Source organism: Pygocentrus nattereri, chromosome 20 (genome assembly GCF_015220715.1).
Source record: "Pygocentrus nattereri isolate fPygNat1 chromosome 20, fPygNat1.pri, whole genome shotgun sequence".
Taxonomy (NCBI): Eukaryota; Metazoa; Chordata; class Actinopteri; order Characiformes; family Serrasalmidae; genus Pygocentrus; species Pygocentrus nattereri.
Genome location: NC_051230.1, coordinates 21,787,529 through 21,805,724, shown reverse-complemented (window position 1 = coordinate 21,805,724; position 18,196 = coordinate 21,787,529). Strand labels below are relative to the sequence as shown.

Sequence of the window (18,196 nt, the reverse complement as noted above, 5' to 3'; positions counted from 1 at the left end):
CTGTGCCCCACAGATGACAGTGGATCAGTGGGTAAAGGCTGTGCATTTATTACTAAAGCAACAGACAGTGACTGCTGTACTGAAGGACTTGAATATTTTCACTTAAACCTCTTAAAACCATTGCTGATTGGATCTTAGAGCAATGTATTGATCAACATATTGCTCTACGTAGTTTATCTCACATTTTCTCTGGTCCAAACAACCAGACAAGTCATATTTGAGGATTATGACACTGGTTCATTATTTTAAACCTCTGAAACTGGTCTGTGGGTGGGCCCACGCTTCCTCATCCTCATAACTACATTATATGTATATTAATTTCATAATAGCTACCAAATACTTTATAACTAATACGTATTTATACTGAGTAATAAGCCTTAAGATTGATAACTGAGCTAAGTCTGCAGTACAAGGGTCGAAAAACGTTTTTCCAGTAATTGTGTCTGTCTTACTCATCACAGACAAATAGATTTTAAACATTTCTACAACTTGACTTGATTCATTTGAACTAATTTAAATACAAACGTGTGGATGAGAGGGACCGAGTCCTATAAAAGTGAAATATACTGTCTCAAATATAAATATACAGTAGAGACCACCGTGCATTTATTTAATTTTCATTTTTCATGAGGAAAAGGGCAGAAAACACATTTAACAGAAAGTTCTACAGCAGCCTTAACAACTAAATATAGTATCTTATTTTTCAGCATTTAGTGCTTCCACCCTTTGCCTTTATTACAGCTTATTTTTCCACACCTCTAAAGTTCAGTCTTAGAAGTTGGCTGTATTTTCTGCTTCTCACAATCTAACTACTCCCAAACACCTTCAGTGATGTTGAGGTTTTGGTGGCCAGTCCATTGTTCTAATAGCACCAGCAGCTTCTTTGGTTGATATGCAGATTTTCATTTTTGTTTATTTCTTTTCTCAGTAATAGCTTCTTGACAGCTACACATCCTTTCTGACTTGCAACGTTGTCTTGAAAGGATGGACAGAAACCCTTGTGGATTTTTCAAGATCTTAAGAAAGAGTGGAGCCTAATTATCCCCTCTTAATCTCTTAATAACAAAAACTTTTAGCTCTGTTTATCTGACAGTCTACCAGGTCTTGCATGATCCCATTTTTTCTATATCTTTTTAAGATTTTTGAAGTTTTGAAAACTCCTGTTTTTGCACTTTTTTCCTTTGCCTTTCTCCTTTCTTATACAAGTGGATTATTTTATGTCTAATCTCCTCAGAATCTCATCTCCTAAAAATGAATAACTTGACCACTTTGACTGGAAATTAAATAATGGAGGGGTGGTGGGGACTTTTGTACAGTGCTGTGTAGAAAAATATGTCAGCAGAATAACACCAATAGTAATGTGCTTTTCAAAATAAAATTATCAAGAAAAACTGACAAGGACAATATAAAGGAAAGCTGATAATATCCTACCCAGCATGCCTGTACTCAAATGAAGATATACAGGTCTCAACAGCTCTGACACAAGTCTATAAAGGGGTCCTGCAAGACACCTGTGAGACATAAAATATCACACATCGCAGAGGTACGGAGGCAGGAATCTAAATTTGCAGGGAGGAATCTGGATAATACGGCCGAGAAGCATTGGGTGAGGGCGCGGAGAGTGGCGGGCCAGGAAACGAGGTGGCAGACGGGGAGGGGTCTCCGTACACACTTGGAAAGCATTAGACTAGTGGACAGGGACTTGTCAAATGCAGCTGTTGTGGCCACTGATTGATAGTTTGTATTCCAGCCCAAACCTGAAACAGGCTGGCGTTCCCTAGTAAAAGGGTGTGTCGCCTTTTGAAACAACAAAATTAACAGTGTAACTCAAGAAGCCTATATGCAGTCCACTAAGAGAACAGTATAGCAATGCATGCTTGTATGTCAGCATTTTGCATCTACAAATTTATGTATTGATCTACCAAATGAATGAAAGATTACATTGTGCATACTGTAATACAGAAAAAATACACACATTAAAACAGTTACAAATGAATGAAATACTTTCCTTTTGGCTATGTTCTCATATAGTATTGAACTTCTTATAATTTCCTCATTTCACTAGCCAGAAGATCTGATCTGAAGACTTTAAATAAAGGAAAAGATAAAAAAAAGTGGCTGAAGTGATGCATACAAATGATGTCATGATGCTTTGCACTACACATACGTACTCAATAGAAACTTTTTACTATGTTAATTACAAAGTAAAAATTCAACACTTCACTTTTTACAAATGGCACGTTTTTCAGGTAAAAAAAAGTTCCTTTCAAAAAAACTTTGGTTCATGTGCTACTAAAAGTTGAAAGCTGACCTAAAATTCAGGATGACTCCATCTGCATGTGGCTGTTGTTTAGAGTTGATGTCCATTTCTCCTCTTCAGTGATATAAAAACAACCTTTGAGGGAGAGGTAAAAAATAAACAAGTCCTGCAAACTCCTCCAGTCAAACAACACTCCCCCACAGACACATCAAGAATTTTCGTTTTGTCTAGCTGGACAATCATTTTTACTCTGAATCTTTGAAGTAAGACTGAATCATATCCTGCCAGGTCGTAGCTCCTTCTCTTCCAAAAGCCTGATGAGCTGACTGAAGCTTTCCCTCACCGCCTCCATGTTGTTTATCGTGCTGCCCTCAAGGATCCATCGCTTCCCTCTTGCCAGTGGCTCCAGTTCAAAGTACTTTTTTATCTGGAAAAAAGAGAGAGACTCATTCAGCCCTGGCTGTGTTTTGATAACTCTTTTTCTGTGTGTGTAACACAACTTACACAAAACCTGTTTTCATTTAATCAAAGTAGAGTCAGCATAAATGCATTTACAATTAATGTTGACATATTTTAAGTTCATAAGTTTTTTTTTTTTTTTCATTTTTGAGCATAAGGCTAAGCCTTAATTTTAAAAATAATGCTACCTCCATGACGACTATTGTCTCTTGTTCAACTTATTTGGTGATTTGCGTCATGTTCAGCATGCCAAGACTGATGGCCTTAGGATAAATCTTTTATGGGAGATACGCAGCATGAAAAGTTCAAACTAGTGACTGGAAAAAGTGGTGGCTCTGCGTTACACCTCCTCAATTAGTTTTCCATCCTCTACAGATAATCACTTCCAAAGAGAAAGGAAAAACAGCTGTCAGGAGACCATTAAGACAACATCAGTCAGAGCGTCAGAGATGTAAAATCTGACAGCAATAACACTGCTATTGAGCTCTGGTATGCAATGAGACTACGCACATTTGGTTAACATGGCGTTCGACATAATCAACATTTTGCATAATGTATGATTATGAGGATCATGCGTTAGCTTGGTATTTGATACTTGATTTACTTTTATATGTCAACACTTCATTACGCCATAAGTAAACCCAAACCATCTGTTACAGATGCACAGAATACATTTAAGAGAGTATATTTTGATCCATTCCTCCAAAAGAATGAAAAGAACTCATTTAGTTTTCCAACACCAGTACGTTCTCTGCCTCACACCAGATGTGCTATGAAACAATTATAGATTAAAATGGTTTCTCTGATTCTGATATGATTAACTCCCCTACAAGTGCTTTAATCGACTTACATTTTGGATTGACTGGTTTGAGTCTGCATTTATGACGTACTTCCTATTTATCTCAATGTCAAGCAATGACAAAAACTTGGCAAAGATGTGAATGTTTTTTTATTTCCACATAACAATAACCCTCAAATTCAAGGCATAATAAAATGTCCCCTCTTCTACTTACAAACACAAAAAAATTGCATATATTAAAGTCCACACTTACACCAAATTAAGAGTAAGAAATAATTAATATTGAATTACAGCATGATTTGGCCATCACAGGCAGTCACTGTGACTTCCAAAGGACTAATGGAAAAATGAATGTACAACCATTTCTAATGATGGGAATTTAACCTGCTTTCATTTGAGATGAGGTACAATATGCTGTTAGATGCTGATCCATCTTATCATTTTCCCTCTTTAGAACAAACAAATGGACAGCATCAGATATCCTTAACCAAATAACACCAACCAGATAATCTGCTAAAGAATGTTCCTTTTGAGCATTCAAAGATAAGGGCTCAGACTGTAGCACCTGGTCAGATGAAGTTGTTTTGTATAACAGGGCCATATCACTGTTATCACAGTTTCATAGAGTATATCACAGCTTGAAATAACTACATGGCTGAGATTAAAATGGTCAATTTAAATGTGTACCTGATTCTTAATTCACACAGTCTGTGGACTATGTAAGCTATCATTATTTATACTTAATCCAGTAGTTATGTTCAATAAGTTTGTGACAAAGCATAGCAACAAATTGATTTAAAAATATATTTAAATATTTTATGCCTATTTAAAAGGAATGACCAGGAATAATGTCTCTATTTATCACTGCATGTCTTATCAGTGTGTATATAAAGAGTGCTAAATAAACTCTGTTGCTCAGCCTTTTCTAGTTCAGTGCAGCCACCTATCTGTGCCATGCTGGGATTTATTAGTGTCTGCCTCTTTCATGAGGACCCACTCCAATGAGTCGGAAGATTGCGTCTCGTCTTTCCTCCTGGAGAGTCTTTGGGAGGCATTGAGCTGTGGCTCGATCGTAGTGTAACAGGAGTTTAATGACAGATTAAGTCACTTCAACGGGTGTTAGCCTTGGGGCCTGGCCGACCCAAACAGTGTTAACAAATCCGTCTCGGTAACAGGAGCTGCCCTAGACCAGCAATGAGACTGCCCGCCTGCCTTCCTGCCAGTCTGTCTGTCTGTCTGTCTGTGGCAGGCCCTCTTCTGGAGGATACAGGGTCTGCACTGAAACTATGATGCACCATCCTCACGTTTATGTAAACAGAGTAGAATGTATGTAAAGAAAAGCTATTTTTTTCTTACAGCTAATCTTACCATCGTTGATGATCCAAGATGGTTATAAGTTGCTGAGAATATGCATGACACCTGCACAGTTTATCACTTTGATGTTAAAAAAAATCTATATTTTTTACAAGCATACAGTATAATTCTGAAGCAATTTAAAAGTAGTGGGGCCAGGACACAAAACATATTACCTCTTTAATTCCTCGGTACACTCCTGTGTGCGTGAGACTACGGTCATGGTAAGCCTCGCAGGATGGTGGCAGATGGCTGCTGGGATGACCACTAGGTCATCCAGTCTAGTCTTCTCTAGGTCACTGGGACCAATGCGTGGTCTAACTGAGAAGAGAAAGCGGCTTACGTCTGTGAAAAACGCTTGAAAAGTTTCTCTGTCCTCAATCTATGCTGGCCCTGTCTAGAAGCATATAGGCACAGTAGCAGATGCGATAAAGTAGAAAGCCAAAAAAAAAAAACCTCTGCAAACCAATTGAGTCAAACAAGGCACACAGATTTAGAGGCTCTTCTTAAGCAGCATTTGTCCACTGATTCTGTGTATGTATAGTGTTGTACATTTCTAGAAACAATTTTCATTGCTTCTGCAGTATCCTACTGAGACGAAAATGTAGAGCTAAAAAGTACTAGAACAAAGTGCAGTCCTGGTACAACTTTCTTTCCTCTGTACATGCTCCTGTGTAGATATGAGCTATAGAGGGATTTCAGGTTTCCTTCTTTCAACATATTAATAACAAAATGGTTAAATAGACAGCATGAGTCAAACAATAACTATAACAAGGCAAGCTCTGCTGCCTTCTACTGTCTTTCTCTCATCTCTCCCCATAACCTACTTTGTCTTCATCTTATATGAGTACACAAACATGCAACAGCAACCTCATTCCAGTAATGTAGAGCAGGTGTTTGAAACTGACAGCAGTGGTCAAGAAAGAGGCAACAAGCGTATCTGATTGAGATGTGGAGAGGTCCTCATCTCAAAAGTCCACTTGGCCTGAACAGACATGTCTTGCTGACTTCAATCAGCTGATGCAACAAAATGCTCATTTGCCATGCATTTGAGAGGCAGGCTAATCTTGAGACGGCCCCCCTTTAGACCACTGACAGCAAAGGGTGCAGAGTGTGTCTAACTGCTCCTTGGCCTAAACAGACTAATATGACATCTGATGGTTTACAGAGAAGGACCAGCTGGGTTGGCAGGGTCAATAGGATAAATTTCAGACCTCACAGGACTGACCCCTGTTTCCTGGCTTGCTCTAGACTTTCTAAACAGTGTGTGTATGGAACTGACATCACCAAATAATATAAACAAAAGCTTTTATAAGGTGCATTCTGTAGAATAATTAACTGAAAAATACTAGGTCAAAATGTATATGCTAGAAAGTAACTATCTGCCTTTTGTTGGCTTGTGCAGAGAACATACTTGAGCTTTACAGAGAATGCATGATATATTACACAACCTGTGAATGCACGGTTGATATAATTTGACTGGCTGTCTGGGAAGGACTGACCGTGGCATGAGCTGAATGGAGCAAGGCTGCACCAGTGGGCCAGTGGCCAGCAACTGCACTACGATTCTCATGGAGCCATCTGGCCAAGACAGCTACAGTAAATCCTACTAGACCTACTGCTCTTGAACGCACGTGAACGTGAATTACATCCATACCTTTACACTGTTATATGCCACTAAACACTCCTAATCATAAATGGCTATGGGGAAAATTCATCTGTAAGGAGTTTACAAGCCATTCTAATGGATGCAGTGATGAAATTCCACACGGCCTTGGAGGTCGGAAAAAAAACACTCTGGTTACCTGCCCAGGCAAACAGTCACGGGTTCATTTCGTAGCACCAGTCAGAGTTAAATGAGCAAAAAGAGATTCATGTTACATTGTGTTTGAATAACTCCCAGCTGTTACGAGGGTCTGGATGATTGGATTGTGCTAACATATAGCCAGTTGAAAATAAATATCTGCTTAATATTAAAACCAATCCATTTGAAACACGAAAACCAATAATTAAATGTCAATCTTGGACTGACAGGTTGGCATGACTACATACCCATGAGGCATGCGTGCAAAATAATTAATTAACCAAAAAAAAACAAAACAACAGAATTAGATCGACAGAGATCTGATCAGATCGACATACCTAATGGTATGTAATCTAACTTTTGTGTGACCGCTTCATGAGCTATGGAATTTTCCCAAACTCTAGTAAAAATAATTTTACAAAGCATGAATGTTCTCTAGGTGCCTGTATGTTATTTTCTTCTTTAGTGGAATGTCCACCAAGACTCAAATATAGTTTTAAAGGAGACAGACATGCATGCCGATTTGTGGTCCTTGTCTGTGGTCAGACAGCACTCTGCACTTGTTACTGTAGACAGGCTGTCCCCTGCCAAAGAGTAGCATAGATGCTCACTTTGGGTGTAAAAGGGGCATTCTCAAATATCAGAGACAGCCAATTACTCCAGCTGACAAGTTGCCCCCTGAAGATATCGGTGACCTGTGAAATGGCATGCAAGGGAAAAGAATGTGTCTCGATAACACCAGAAGCACTTACTATGAAACTGAGATGGCCTCATTCGTTTTCTCTATGCCTAAAGAGCCTATCTTCATGTTCTTGGCAAGATTCTGAATTTTTAAAATTCAGACGGCTCATGCTTTTTGGGAAAACATATACCACAATGTTGGAGACGGAGTCTCATTTGAGCAACAGCTACACAAGCATTCAAGGACTTCAGAGGGATTGGAGTTAATGCCCCTTTCACCTGTAAACTGAGCATTAGCAGCACGTGAAGTACGCTGGTGGCGGCATGTGACATTAACACCTCAGCTGGGAGATTACTGACAACTCCCTTGCTAACTGAAGACAGACAATGCACACAATGTGTTAAGTGCCAATGCAATTACTTCATTACATCAATTGAGGGAACAGGGACAGCAATAAAAAATGGGACATGGAGAGGGACGACAGTGAAAGAAATGAACAAAGATATAACTGAATTGCAACTTGAGGGAAAGGCACAGTGAGAGGTGGGTAAGTTGGGTCTGAAGACAAGGGAGAAGAGCAAAGCAAGAGTGGGTCTAAGTCTGTTAAGTCTGGCTGCATCTTCAGGTAGGTTCCCAGCATCCTTGCGAGGGGAGCGAGCAGACAAGCAGACCCAGCCAAGATCAATAGGCCCTGAAGCACTGCTGGATGCTTGCCAGAGTCTCACTGGGCAAGCGAATGAAGACTTTAGGCAGCACTTGGCCACGATGGCCAGAGATTTACTGTCCTGCATCATACTGACGGCAGAGCAGCTCCTCAGAAAGAAAGGCCCCAAGAAATGGTTCAAAGAGTTCCGTCTCCCCACTCACTCTGTGCTTAAAGCTAGCTGACCAGTGCCAGATCAGAGTCATCCTCCAGAGTACCATAAATCTCATCCAGGAGGCAGAGGGACACTCATAGCGGCCTTTCCAAGCCTTCAGAACAATGCTATTGCACTTAAGTCCCATGGACTGTGATAATGTACTTTCCATATAGGCAGGGACTTCAAATGCATATAAAAGATGTCTTGAAGATACTCCCACTTGGACAGCAAGGAGCTTGACCTCTCTTTCTTTATTTTTACAACCCTTAAGGTTTTTATTTATCTTTTTTTTCTTTCTCTCAACAAGATCAAATGACTTCGAAAGTCACCGACTGCTGTTGTAGTGAACTAACAGGTTTTGCTGGCTCTATAAATACAGCTGAGGCCACACTGTTCAAATAGTTGAAAGAAAGAAGCTGAAAAATTAAGAGCGTGTCAAGCGGTGTGAACCTGCCAGGAAAAGATGAGCAAGCTGGAGCACCCTGCATAAGATCTTGAAACAAAAACGTAGAAACCACATGAGCTTTGTGTGGAGGCAACTTTACAAAATGTGTATCAGTACAGGCTAAGCATACTATGACTTTTTCCAACCCCTTGGAAGTTAGCAGCATTCTCTAGATTACAAATGATGCACAGATTTTTCCATTCAATATTTTTATTTCACACTCTCACACTCTAAAAATACACATTCAATGGCAAAATACTGTATACTGAATGACATAAGCTGCTAGCAGTATTCACACAGCTGTGCTGTGGAAGCCACATTTTCTAAATCACCCTGTTTTTAAGCATTACTGGTCAGGCTGTGAACCTGAAGAAAAGGTGTGAGAACAAAGAATAAATAACAAACTACAAAGAGGTAAAGTCAAAAATAAAGTGGGAGCTGCATCACCACCCAGACACAGTATAGAAAAAACCTCAGCATCCAAGAGGTAGACTTGAGGAGAAACCACAGACAGGCCAGCAATCACTCTAAAGGAGCTACAGTTCAGTTACTAAAAATGGAGTAAAGGTACACCAGTTCACAATATAAACATAAAACTGACCTGTATGAAAGGGTTGCAAGAAAGAAGGCATTTCTTAGGAAAATCCTGCCAGCAAGCATGAGAGTGACCCAACAAAAACACAAAGATGTGTGAAGGCATATTCTAAGTTTAGATGAGACCAAGATGCTCAAATGATACCATCCTAACAGTGAAGTACGGTGGCAGCAGTATCATTATTTGAGGATGCTTTTCATCAGGGCATCTGGGTCAAAACGAAGGAAGCAAAATAAAGGGAAAAACTGCAAGGCTTTAGCTTGCTAAGTAAATGAAGTTCGGATGAAAGTTCTTGTTAAAAGGGCAACAGTCCCAAGCACAACCTAATGCAACAATGGAGTGGCTCAAAAAATTCTTTAAATTCTGAACTCAACTGAAAAATGTATGAAAACAGCTTACATAAAATCTACTGAAGTAAACTAGAAGAAATCACTCTAGAAGACAGTGTAAATGTGGTACCTACTCTTTTTTAATATCTGCACAGAAATAAATTACTCTGGCTTTGGAATTTCTGTTAGAGTATATGAGCACCCAATAAAAAATGTATAATTTGTAATCCAGAATATGTTGATATTTTTTGAGTGGAGAGAATACTTTCACAAGATGACTAAATGTTTATGATTCATCAACATCTCATACCTCTAATCAAAAAGCTGTGAATATGAGGAGGAAGTCCTTCATCAATCCACTTAGATCCGATTGGTGAATAACCAGCAGGGGTCAATGAGTAAGTCACAACCCCTGGGCAATTGCAACTTTACAGAGGCTTGTGAGCATGCATGGGGGAAACTGTGTTTGTCTTGCCATATCACAAATTTACAGTAAATTAATTTATAAAGAGCCGTAGAGAGTTCCCTGACAGCAAACATCTGGTCTGGAATGTTTGAATTGAGTGAGTTGGCGGCCTGCCTGCTCCGCCACTGTCGGGGACCAATGCGCAAGAACCTTTCCCGGCTCGGCCCTATGCGTGTAAGGAGGCCTGTGTAGTAGTGGTGGTGGGGAGGCCACACAGTGGGGCCAGGGGTGTGGGGGCCCACAGAGGGAGGGAAAACTCTCCATTTGCGATCCCAAGCCAGGCCCCCCACTTTTTTTCACTTTCCCAAATCTGACAGGTGATCCACAGGACAGAGGCACAGCAGTGTGGGCTTCAGCACACACAGCAGGCCATGAATAAAAGAGACCTTCTCCAGAAGATTTAAAGCATGCACTGCAGCCCAATGCAACGCACCCCCTGCTCTTTTCCTGTACTCCCCGTCCCAAGACACCCACGTAAAATCTGTGCTCCCATTAACAATTCCACATATTATTCCTGTTTGTGTGCCCTTCTTGAGAACATTTTGGGGCATGACAAAATTGGGAGTGAGAGAGGGGGTGAATGAAAACGGAGCAAGAGTAAGAGAAAGAGAGAGAGCGAGACAGTGTGTGAGTGAGAGAGAGAGAGAGAGAGAGAGAGAGAGAGAGAGAGAGAGAGAGAGAGAGAAAAAAAACTAAATTGAAAACAGAGGCTTTGAGGTTCAGGACATGAATGTTGATAGAGCAGGGAATTAGAGGAGGAGAACAATCAGAGGTTTTTACTAAACAATTCCTTATGAAACAAATCCAGACAAGTTGGGTCCAGTTTCTCAAATGCAACTATAAGACTGTTGATAATTCCTCTACTATCTTACGATCTTTGTGTTATAATGCTTTAGGAAGCTGAGATAATTCATCATCTTCTAAACACAGATGGAATGATTACTGATTTACTAAACCCATTTGTTATATACAGAACGCTGTTAAAATATATAGAAGTCTTCAGAAAGAGTTTTAACAGTAAGCTTTATGTTTGATGTACATGTAATTCATTGTGCTTAAAGCCTATATGTGTAACTAATACTGACCCATCATGTTACTATAGATTGAAATGTTTATTTTAAAAATCAGTGAACAGCCATTGGCTTAAGTTCCATGAGAAAAAGCAGGAGGAAAACACAGCTTATACTGGACTCTATAGAAACTCTATAAAAGATAAAAAACACCAGTTACATACAGGTTACATTTTTGAGAAAAATTACTTAAATTTCTCAACTTGCTTCTTCCTCTTCATTGGGGCTTCAAACAATCTTGTAGTTTTCTTAAGACCACGGATAAATCTTAAAAATACTTTCTATTTGTGTACTTATGTTATTGATTTTTGGTTTTGAAAAAAAGCAACCAGCTTAAAAGTAAAAAATATTAAATCAGTATGGCTTTCCAGATGACTTTTTATGTGTTATCAGTTATATTATTCTTTTTTATGTGACATCAGTCAATTGTTTAACTTCTAATAGCCAAGAAATTCCCAAATTATGACCAAAATGACCAAATCCAGACATTTTGAATTTTGACCCATTTTTGTAATGCACAGATCAACAAATGCAATTCTTTTGAAATCTTTAACTACAACACTCAGCAAAAAATGTGCATTTAAAATGCACCCGTACACATCAGTGAGACAAATTTTGTCCTAAAGAATGTAATTTGTCATTTTATTCTAATGGGCTTTCTCCACTTGAAGAATAACTAAAGAGAGCAGAGAGCCAAGATTCCCAGCGTTTGATCCCAATGACTCAGCAGTGGAATGGGGGGTCAGGTCAGATGTGAATGAGCTTTCGGAAGTCTAGTCCTGGCCTGTAGCGGCCAGTCTCCTGACCTCGCCTGCTGGCTAGACAATAGGGAGGCAGGCCACAATGTGAGCCCGGTTTTAAATGGAGGCACGGTGCTGAATAGAAAGTGCCGACTGAATGGTGTCTCATCCCGCCGCGGTGAGGACTCAAAGGGGTCAAGGTTCACCTACATCTGACAGAGACGTGTGGGAAAAGCCAGGCAGGATGCCCACACAGCTTGCCCGCTGCCCCTCACCCAAGTAGACCCAACCCTAAGACTGACCATCCAGTGGTCCTGTGTGACAAAGGGCGGGGGCATCATTTGCAAGGGGGGAGACCCACAAAAAGGACAAAGAATAACAAAGACATTGGAGTAGCTTCACATATCATGCTTTCAGATGTCGAAAGGGCAATCAACACATACTGGTTGACCGCCTTGCACTTTCCTGAAAAGGGCATAATAGGTTTAATTTAGCGCAAAAAAATAGTTTCTTATTTTATCTCAATTTTATGCAGACATCTTAAGCTCATAAAACTAGTCCCCAGACCGTCTGCCTTGCAATAGTTAATGCAATAGTCAAAAGAATGTCTTATTAGCTAGCCTACACAAAATCACAGAAGACTCTTAAAAACAAATCACATAAACTATGCACTCAAAGTTGCCATGTGTGTCTGGGATTAGAGCTATAATTCACTTCACTGTGGGATGGTGGAGGACCTGTTGGGCTCTGCTGTGTGTGGCTGTGTGCCAGCCAGCCAGCCAGGGAAAGGCCTAATCCCCTGGGCTTGCATCACTCCCCATGTGATAACTGGCAACTGAGGAACACAAGAGCCGAGGGCTTTCCGGGTTTGCCAATGTTACAATGGAACTTCTCTCGTCACTTCCCTTTTGAAGTCCTTCCAAAGAGGAATGTGATAGCCAGACAAAGCACAGACCCATCAATCCACATGCAAAATGCATGTTCTCTCACCCAGGCTAGGGCTCTTGCCATACTTGAGCAAGGTCTGCCTGTCCTTCAATGGAGTAGGAGAACAGACTTCTTGTGATAAATTTAACAAAATGTGGGCTCACAAACTGTAGATGATATTGATCAAAGCTCTTATCTAGGATCGATGTTTGCCAGTCAGAGCCTTATGAATATAAGCACACAAAGTGGCATTGATTCTAGATCAGTCCTTGTATTTCAATGATTATGGGCTTACTCTTTAAGCAATCTCAAGTGACTGAATGTGTGAATTCATCTTTAGTTTTCTTTTGCCAGACTGCTCAGCTGGTCAGTGAAGAATACTGACAGACTAATGAACTGCCTCACAGCCCACTGTTGAAACAAATTTCAAACCTTGTCATGGCAGAAAGTGCCATTTTGGGACCACAGGAACATCATCAATACCAACAATCACAAAGAACTTGGCTATCACCACAATCATAACACTCATTTCCCAAACCTAAAACTAAACCTGATCCTAAATTCTAATCCTAAGTATGATTCTTATCCTAATCCTTATGCTATTAAGAATTTTCTGAGTTTCACCAGACAGTGTGAACATCTGTACATACTCTATAACTTGTAGAGGAAGTAAAGATTTTGGCCATCTGTAGATAATTTACTACTATTTAAATAATCTGGAAATCTGTGTTCATTTAAGCTGCTACTAGGGATAACAGGAAGGGTGATGTGTACTCAAAATGCCTGCCTGTTAGCAGCCTTTGACTACATGAGCACAATACTTAGATACCTCAACACAAATGTATAAAGCAGCCTCTTAAATTTGCTGGTTTCCGTTAATCAAGTGCTGCTTAACATGCAAGCTTGCACTTCTGAAGTGAGGAATGTGTAATGAACCAACAGCAGGGACCAGGACACTCCAATGCAGTATTAAACTCAGTGTACATCTGACATTACATGGCCTTGTTAACAAGCCTAAAGTCATGTGGTTCCAAAAAAAAAAAAACAAACAAACACAGATATGGCTAAAGGCCAGAAGTTGTTAAGAGAGATCAATTTGTCTTTCATTCAACTACATATTTAGGCAAACCTTTTCCAAAGCAAGACACTGCCTAGTTGATTATGACCAGAAAAAATAAAGCCAGCATTAAGCTACTAATCATTGAGAAAAGAGCAGCTAAAAATTACTCATTAAATGCAACATCAAAGGAACAGCAGTGCTGCGGTAGCATGGAAAATTGATGTTGGCACCACCTCTTGCAGTAGTTGTGGTAACAAAACTGCTTTCATTTAAGAGCCTAACACCTTGTAAAAAATATAGAAACAGTGTAAGCTGTTAGGATAGAAAAATGTGAGCCGGATTTCACTTGTATGCAAGTGAAATGGTAGCATTTATTTAAAATGGTAGCAAAATGCAAAAAAATTAAAATTTGACCCATAATACATAAGATAAATAAAACAGCACCTGGCTTTGCAGTTGATAGGCACAGCATGGCTACTGAGCTGTTGGAATCTTGAATGCCAACAGGGCATCATCTACTCATGTCATCTACTCCTCATTTTCCACTGTCAGCAGCAACTTGCAAGACTTGACCCCAGCACAGACAGTTCAATATGTCATTAGTTTTCTAGTCCTATGGGGTGGAAAAAAGAGCCTGGGTGAGGTAGAGGGCGTGAGTGGCATTGCTTTTAGCCTCAAGCCAAGGTACAGGCGCTATCTGATAGGTCATATGAGATGGCGTTCAGTGTCAAGGTCAGAACACTTACAGGACTCAAAATCCAACACAACCACTTTTCCATTCCTTGGTGGCTTTCTACCAACCTAATTTATGCTAAGCATAAAAAGGTCATATCCAAAATGTTGGAGGATACATTTTGCTGAAATAAACAGAACAAGAAAGGTTCTAGTCTGTGGAAGTATTTTCATCCAGCATATTTCAAAGAACTCCAACTGAAACAACCCTCATCAAAATAAAGTGCCAAAATAAATCCCAGGATCACAGTGTATTATTGCGTCATGTCTGCTGGCCTCACCATATCCTTTTAGCTCAGAGTACCTGGAGAAAACCTACCTTGCAGCAAGTGCTGATAAATCACAAAAAAGCAATTTCTTAAATGTGACAAAACTATAAAGCAAAATCAGACTTGGACATTCAGTTGTCTCAGTACAGCCCTGTCTGCAATGGTAGCAAAATAGCATTACACATCCCTTTTAATGTGAAATCAGGGAAACTTCTAAGTAATGGCATGATAGACATGATTGACTAGATTGAGTCATGCATTGTTTCCTGAATTCCCATTGGCTGCTGCCCTCCGCATGCAAGAGTATTTTGTTATTGAACAATGACCTCATTCTAAAATGGCTGCCAAAAGACCTTTTTGGAAAATATCTTAATTACAGAGAAAGACTGACTTGGCTACAGGCTCATCTTAGAGCACGGTTCAATGCAGCCTCAGAGCACAAGGCACTCCACTACAGCACACTGACATCTGCTGAATTACTTGATGGAATAAAGCCGCATGTTCCAGGCCTCTGAAACGTCGTAGACACTGGTTAAATAATGTCTATTCAGCCTTCGTATAAAACCGACGTGCTCTTCATTCTTTCTTCATGGGAAGTGCGATTTCTGAGCAATATGCTTGCGTAAAACAAGAAGTTTGGTCACCAAGATGTTGTTAGTGCACTAATGACAACTCAGCGTTCTTGGAGCCTTCTCCCATGGCACCCCAAAATCAACGCAATTTTCTTCCCGGAAAACAGTCTGTACACACAAAACAATCTGGAGTGGATAAAACTGAGTGACTGAGTAGCCCACCCTGCTTTGGTTTGTCACCATGAGACACTTCCAGGACAAAGTAATCCTGTGTGGATCAATATCCATTTTTTTCTCAACTCTCTCAACTCTCGTTTCTGTTCTCGACACTGAGAAGATATCCCTAAAAACTGAGTGCAGACACACACAGCAAGTAAGTTTCCTTTTTGTTTGTTTGTGAGGTACTCCATCTGTCAGTGCACAGAAGAAGAGTCATTAGTCAACTCCAAACACATGGGCCCCAGTTCCAGTCAAGCATCAGTTCTGAGCAATGTCCAATAAGTTACTTGTCACGTTTATTGGTGCAATATAAGCCAATAGTAGACAATAGTAAACGGACATTTCTAGGAAATGTGAATTTTGTCCAAATTTTACTCTTGTGAGTTGTGTACCATCAATAAGCTGAAAAGCACATGGACAAAAAAAGACGCAAGTGATTTACGTCAAACTTCGAAATAGTCGGCCCTATTTAGGCAATGGCAGTAACTCAAGGCAAATAAACCTCATATCCTATGTCACCATCATGAAGGATGAATCATTATATCTGTGTAAAATTAAGGACATCTTATTACATCTTTAGATTACATAATGTCACAAAGGTTTGTCCAGAACTTTGGATATGTTTATCATGTAATGTAATCTAATCAATCAAATTCACATATATCAAGTCCTGAGTGACTTTCTGGGAATAATTAGAATGTTCTCTGTAAAATGACGGGAATTTAGACATGGATAAATGGAGAGGAATCCTTTACAACACCTCTGTATATTTTTTGTTTGGACAATGCAACATAACGTAGCCTACTCAGTACATTCAACAGACTGCATTGCATACAATACAAATTAAACTGTGTTCTGTCTAAAATGAGAGCATCCTTCCTAGTCTGAAAATACTGCTTTGTCTTTACTTCAAAATCAAGAGTAAGGAGGAAAAGCACATTCCCCATAAGCAAATATTAGCTCAGGTTAGAATGTTTGCTTGTGGCTAGCTAATAATGCCTCAGTGACTTTTACCAAACTTCGTTTTATTCGTTTTACTTCTTGCTCAGAAAACAGAGCAGGTCAGGCTGAATCAATATTACTGTTACCATTATTATATATTTTTCATAAAATACTGTACATTTACAACGTTGAATGCTTGAATAGACTTAAACTAGAAACATTAACGTAATCAACCTGAGTACTAAGATTTTCAAGAACTCCTTATTTTTCCATCAAATCATATGGAACTGAATTATAAATTCTGTGAATCATGACACTCCTAACAGATTTGTATAAGTCTATATATAATAGTAGCAACAAATCAGAAAAATAATGGAAAGTAAATATGAGACATTCTTTTGCAGTTACATAAGTCACACATATTAAGCAGTGTCACCATCCTCTCTTTTAGCGTACTTAAAATTGGTGGAGGAAAAACCTTTGTGGATGTGCCAAGCCTAGAAGTGGCGTTACCAACTCCCTACCTGGCCCTTTCCATTGGTGGGAGGGATGTGTTGGAGTCAGTGAGGTCCACTCGCGTCACAGCTGACAATGACACACGATGTGCCAGACGACTGACGGAACTTTCATGGCTTTTTTAGAATTTTGGTGTGGGATGAGTAATTGTGTTATCACCACCTCATGCTTGAAAGTTCAGAATGTGCCAAGCTGAAACAGGACATTCATTAACAATCAGCCTATGAATCAACCAGTCCATTTCAAAGAATATTAAGAATTTAGCCTATCAGATGTCAGCCTTGCAGAGGTAGTGAGATCATCACAAGGCAGTAACACCATACAATGAGAAAGGTCACGCTGCATGCTAATGTTTGCAAGTATGATTTGTGTGTGTGTGTGTGTGTGTGTGTGAGTGTTTGTGCCAGAGACAATGGAAAGCAACAACAACTTCTTTAGTTTCTAATTTAGTATTTACTCCTCACTATTTTGTACTGAACTAAATGAACAATTTGGGGCTTTGAACTAGCAGTTAAGAGGACTATTTAATAAAGAAAAAAAATAAGAATTAACTATAATTTACCACATACTCTGTGCAATATTGTAAACATCTACATATGTAACTCCTATTGGGCACCATTCATTCATCACTGTCAGCATAAAAGAGAGCTGAAATTAGACTGAAATTAAGCGTAAGAGCCACCTGAGTCAGACCTTCTTTGCTCTCCTTTAACACAAAAAAGTGCTGACAATAGAAAGGGAAACCTATTAAAGCAGGAAAACAACGAAGGCCTCTGATTCATGCTGGGACCACTAAAGCCACCTGCCACTCAACCCTACTCAAAATGGCCCTGACAAAAGGGCCTGTTTATGCTGGCCTGGGATGAGAAAACGATAACCTGCAAGAGCCAGAGGCCACCACGACACAGACCGAACAAAGCCATCTGATTGGGCAGCATTCAGCTCCAAAAAGGTCTTTTCCCTTCCTGAAGATGATCACTGAAACTTGAAAATGGAACATTGTGGTGGCTGCAAGAGAAAGAAAAACCCTGAGGCCAGAACACATGCCAATCTCAATGTTCCCCACCGGGTGCATATGAATGTGCTGGGAGCTGAGA

General features: G+C 39.8%; 1 protein-coding gene across 4 annotated transcripts in view; it reads right to left on the bottom strand.

Moving 5' to 3' along the window:
- Positions 1-1,271: 1,271 nt before the first annotated feature.
- arl15a (ADP-ribosylation factor-like 15a) overlaps positions 1,272-18,196 on the bottom strand; it is a 111,401-nt gene continuing 94,476 nt past the window's right edge. For all 4 annotated transcript variants that reach the window (XM_037531732.1, XM_037531733.1, XM_037531735.1 and 1 more), the window contains one exon: positions 1,272-2,687. In XM_037531732.1, the coding sequence (XP_037387629.1) occupies positions 2,535-2,687 (153 nt within the window). In that variant the 3' untranslated portion in view covers positions 1,272-2,534. The remainder of the gene's footprint in view (positions 2,688-18,196) is intronic.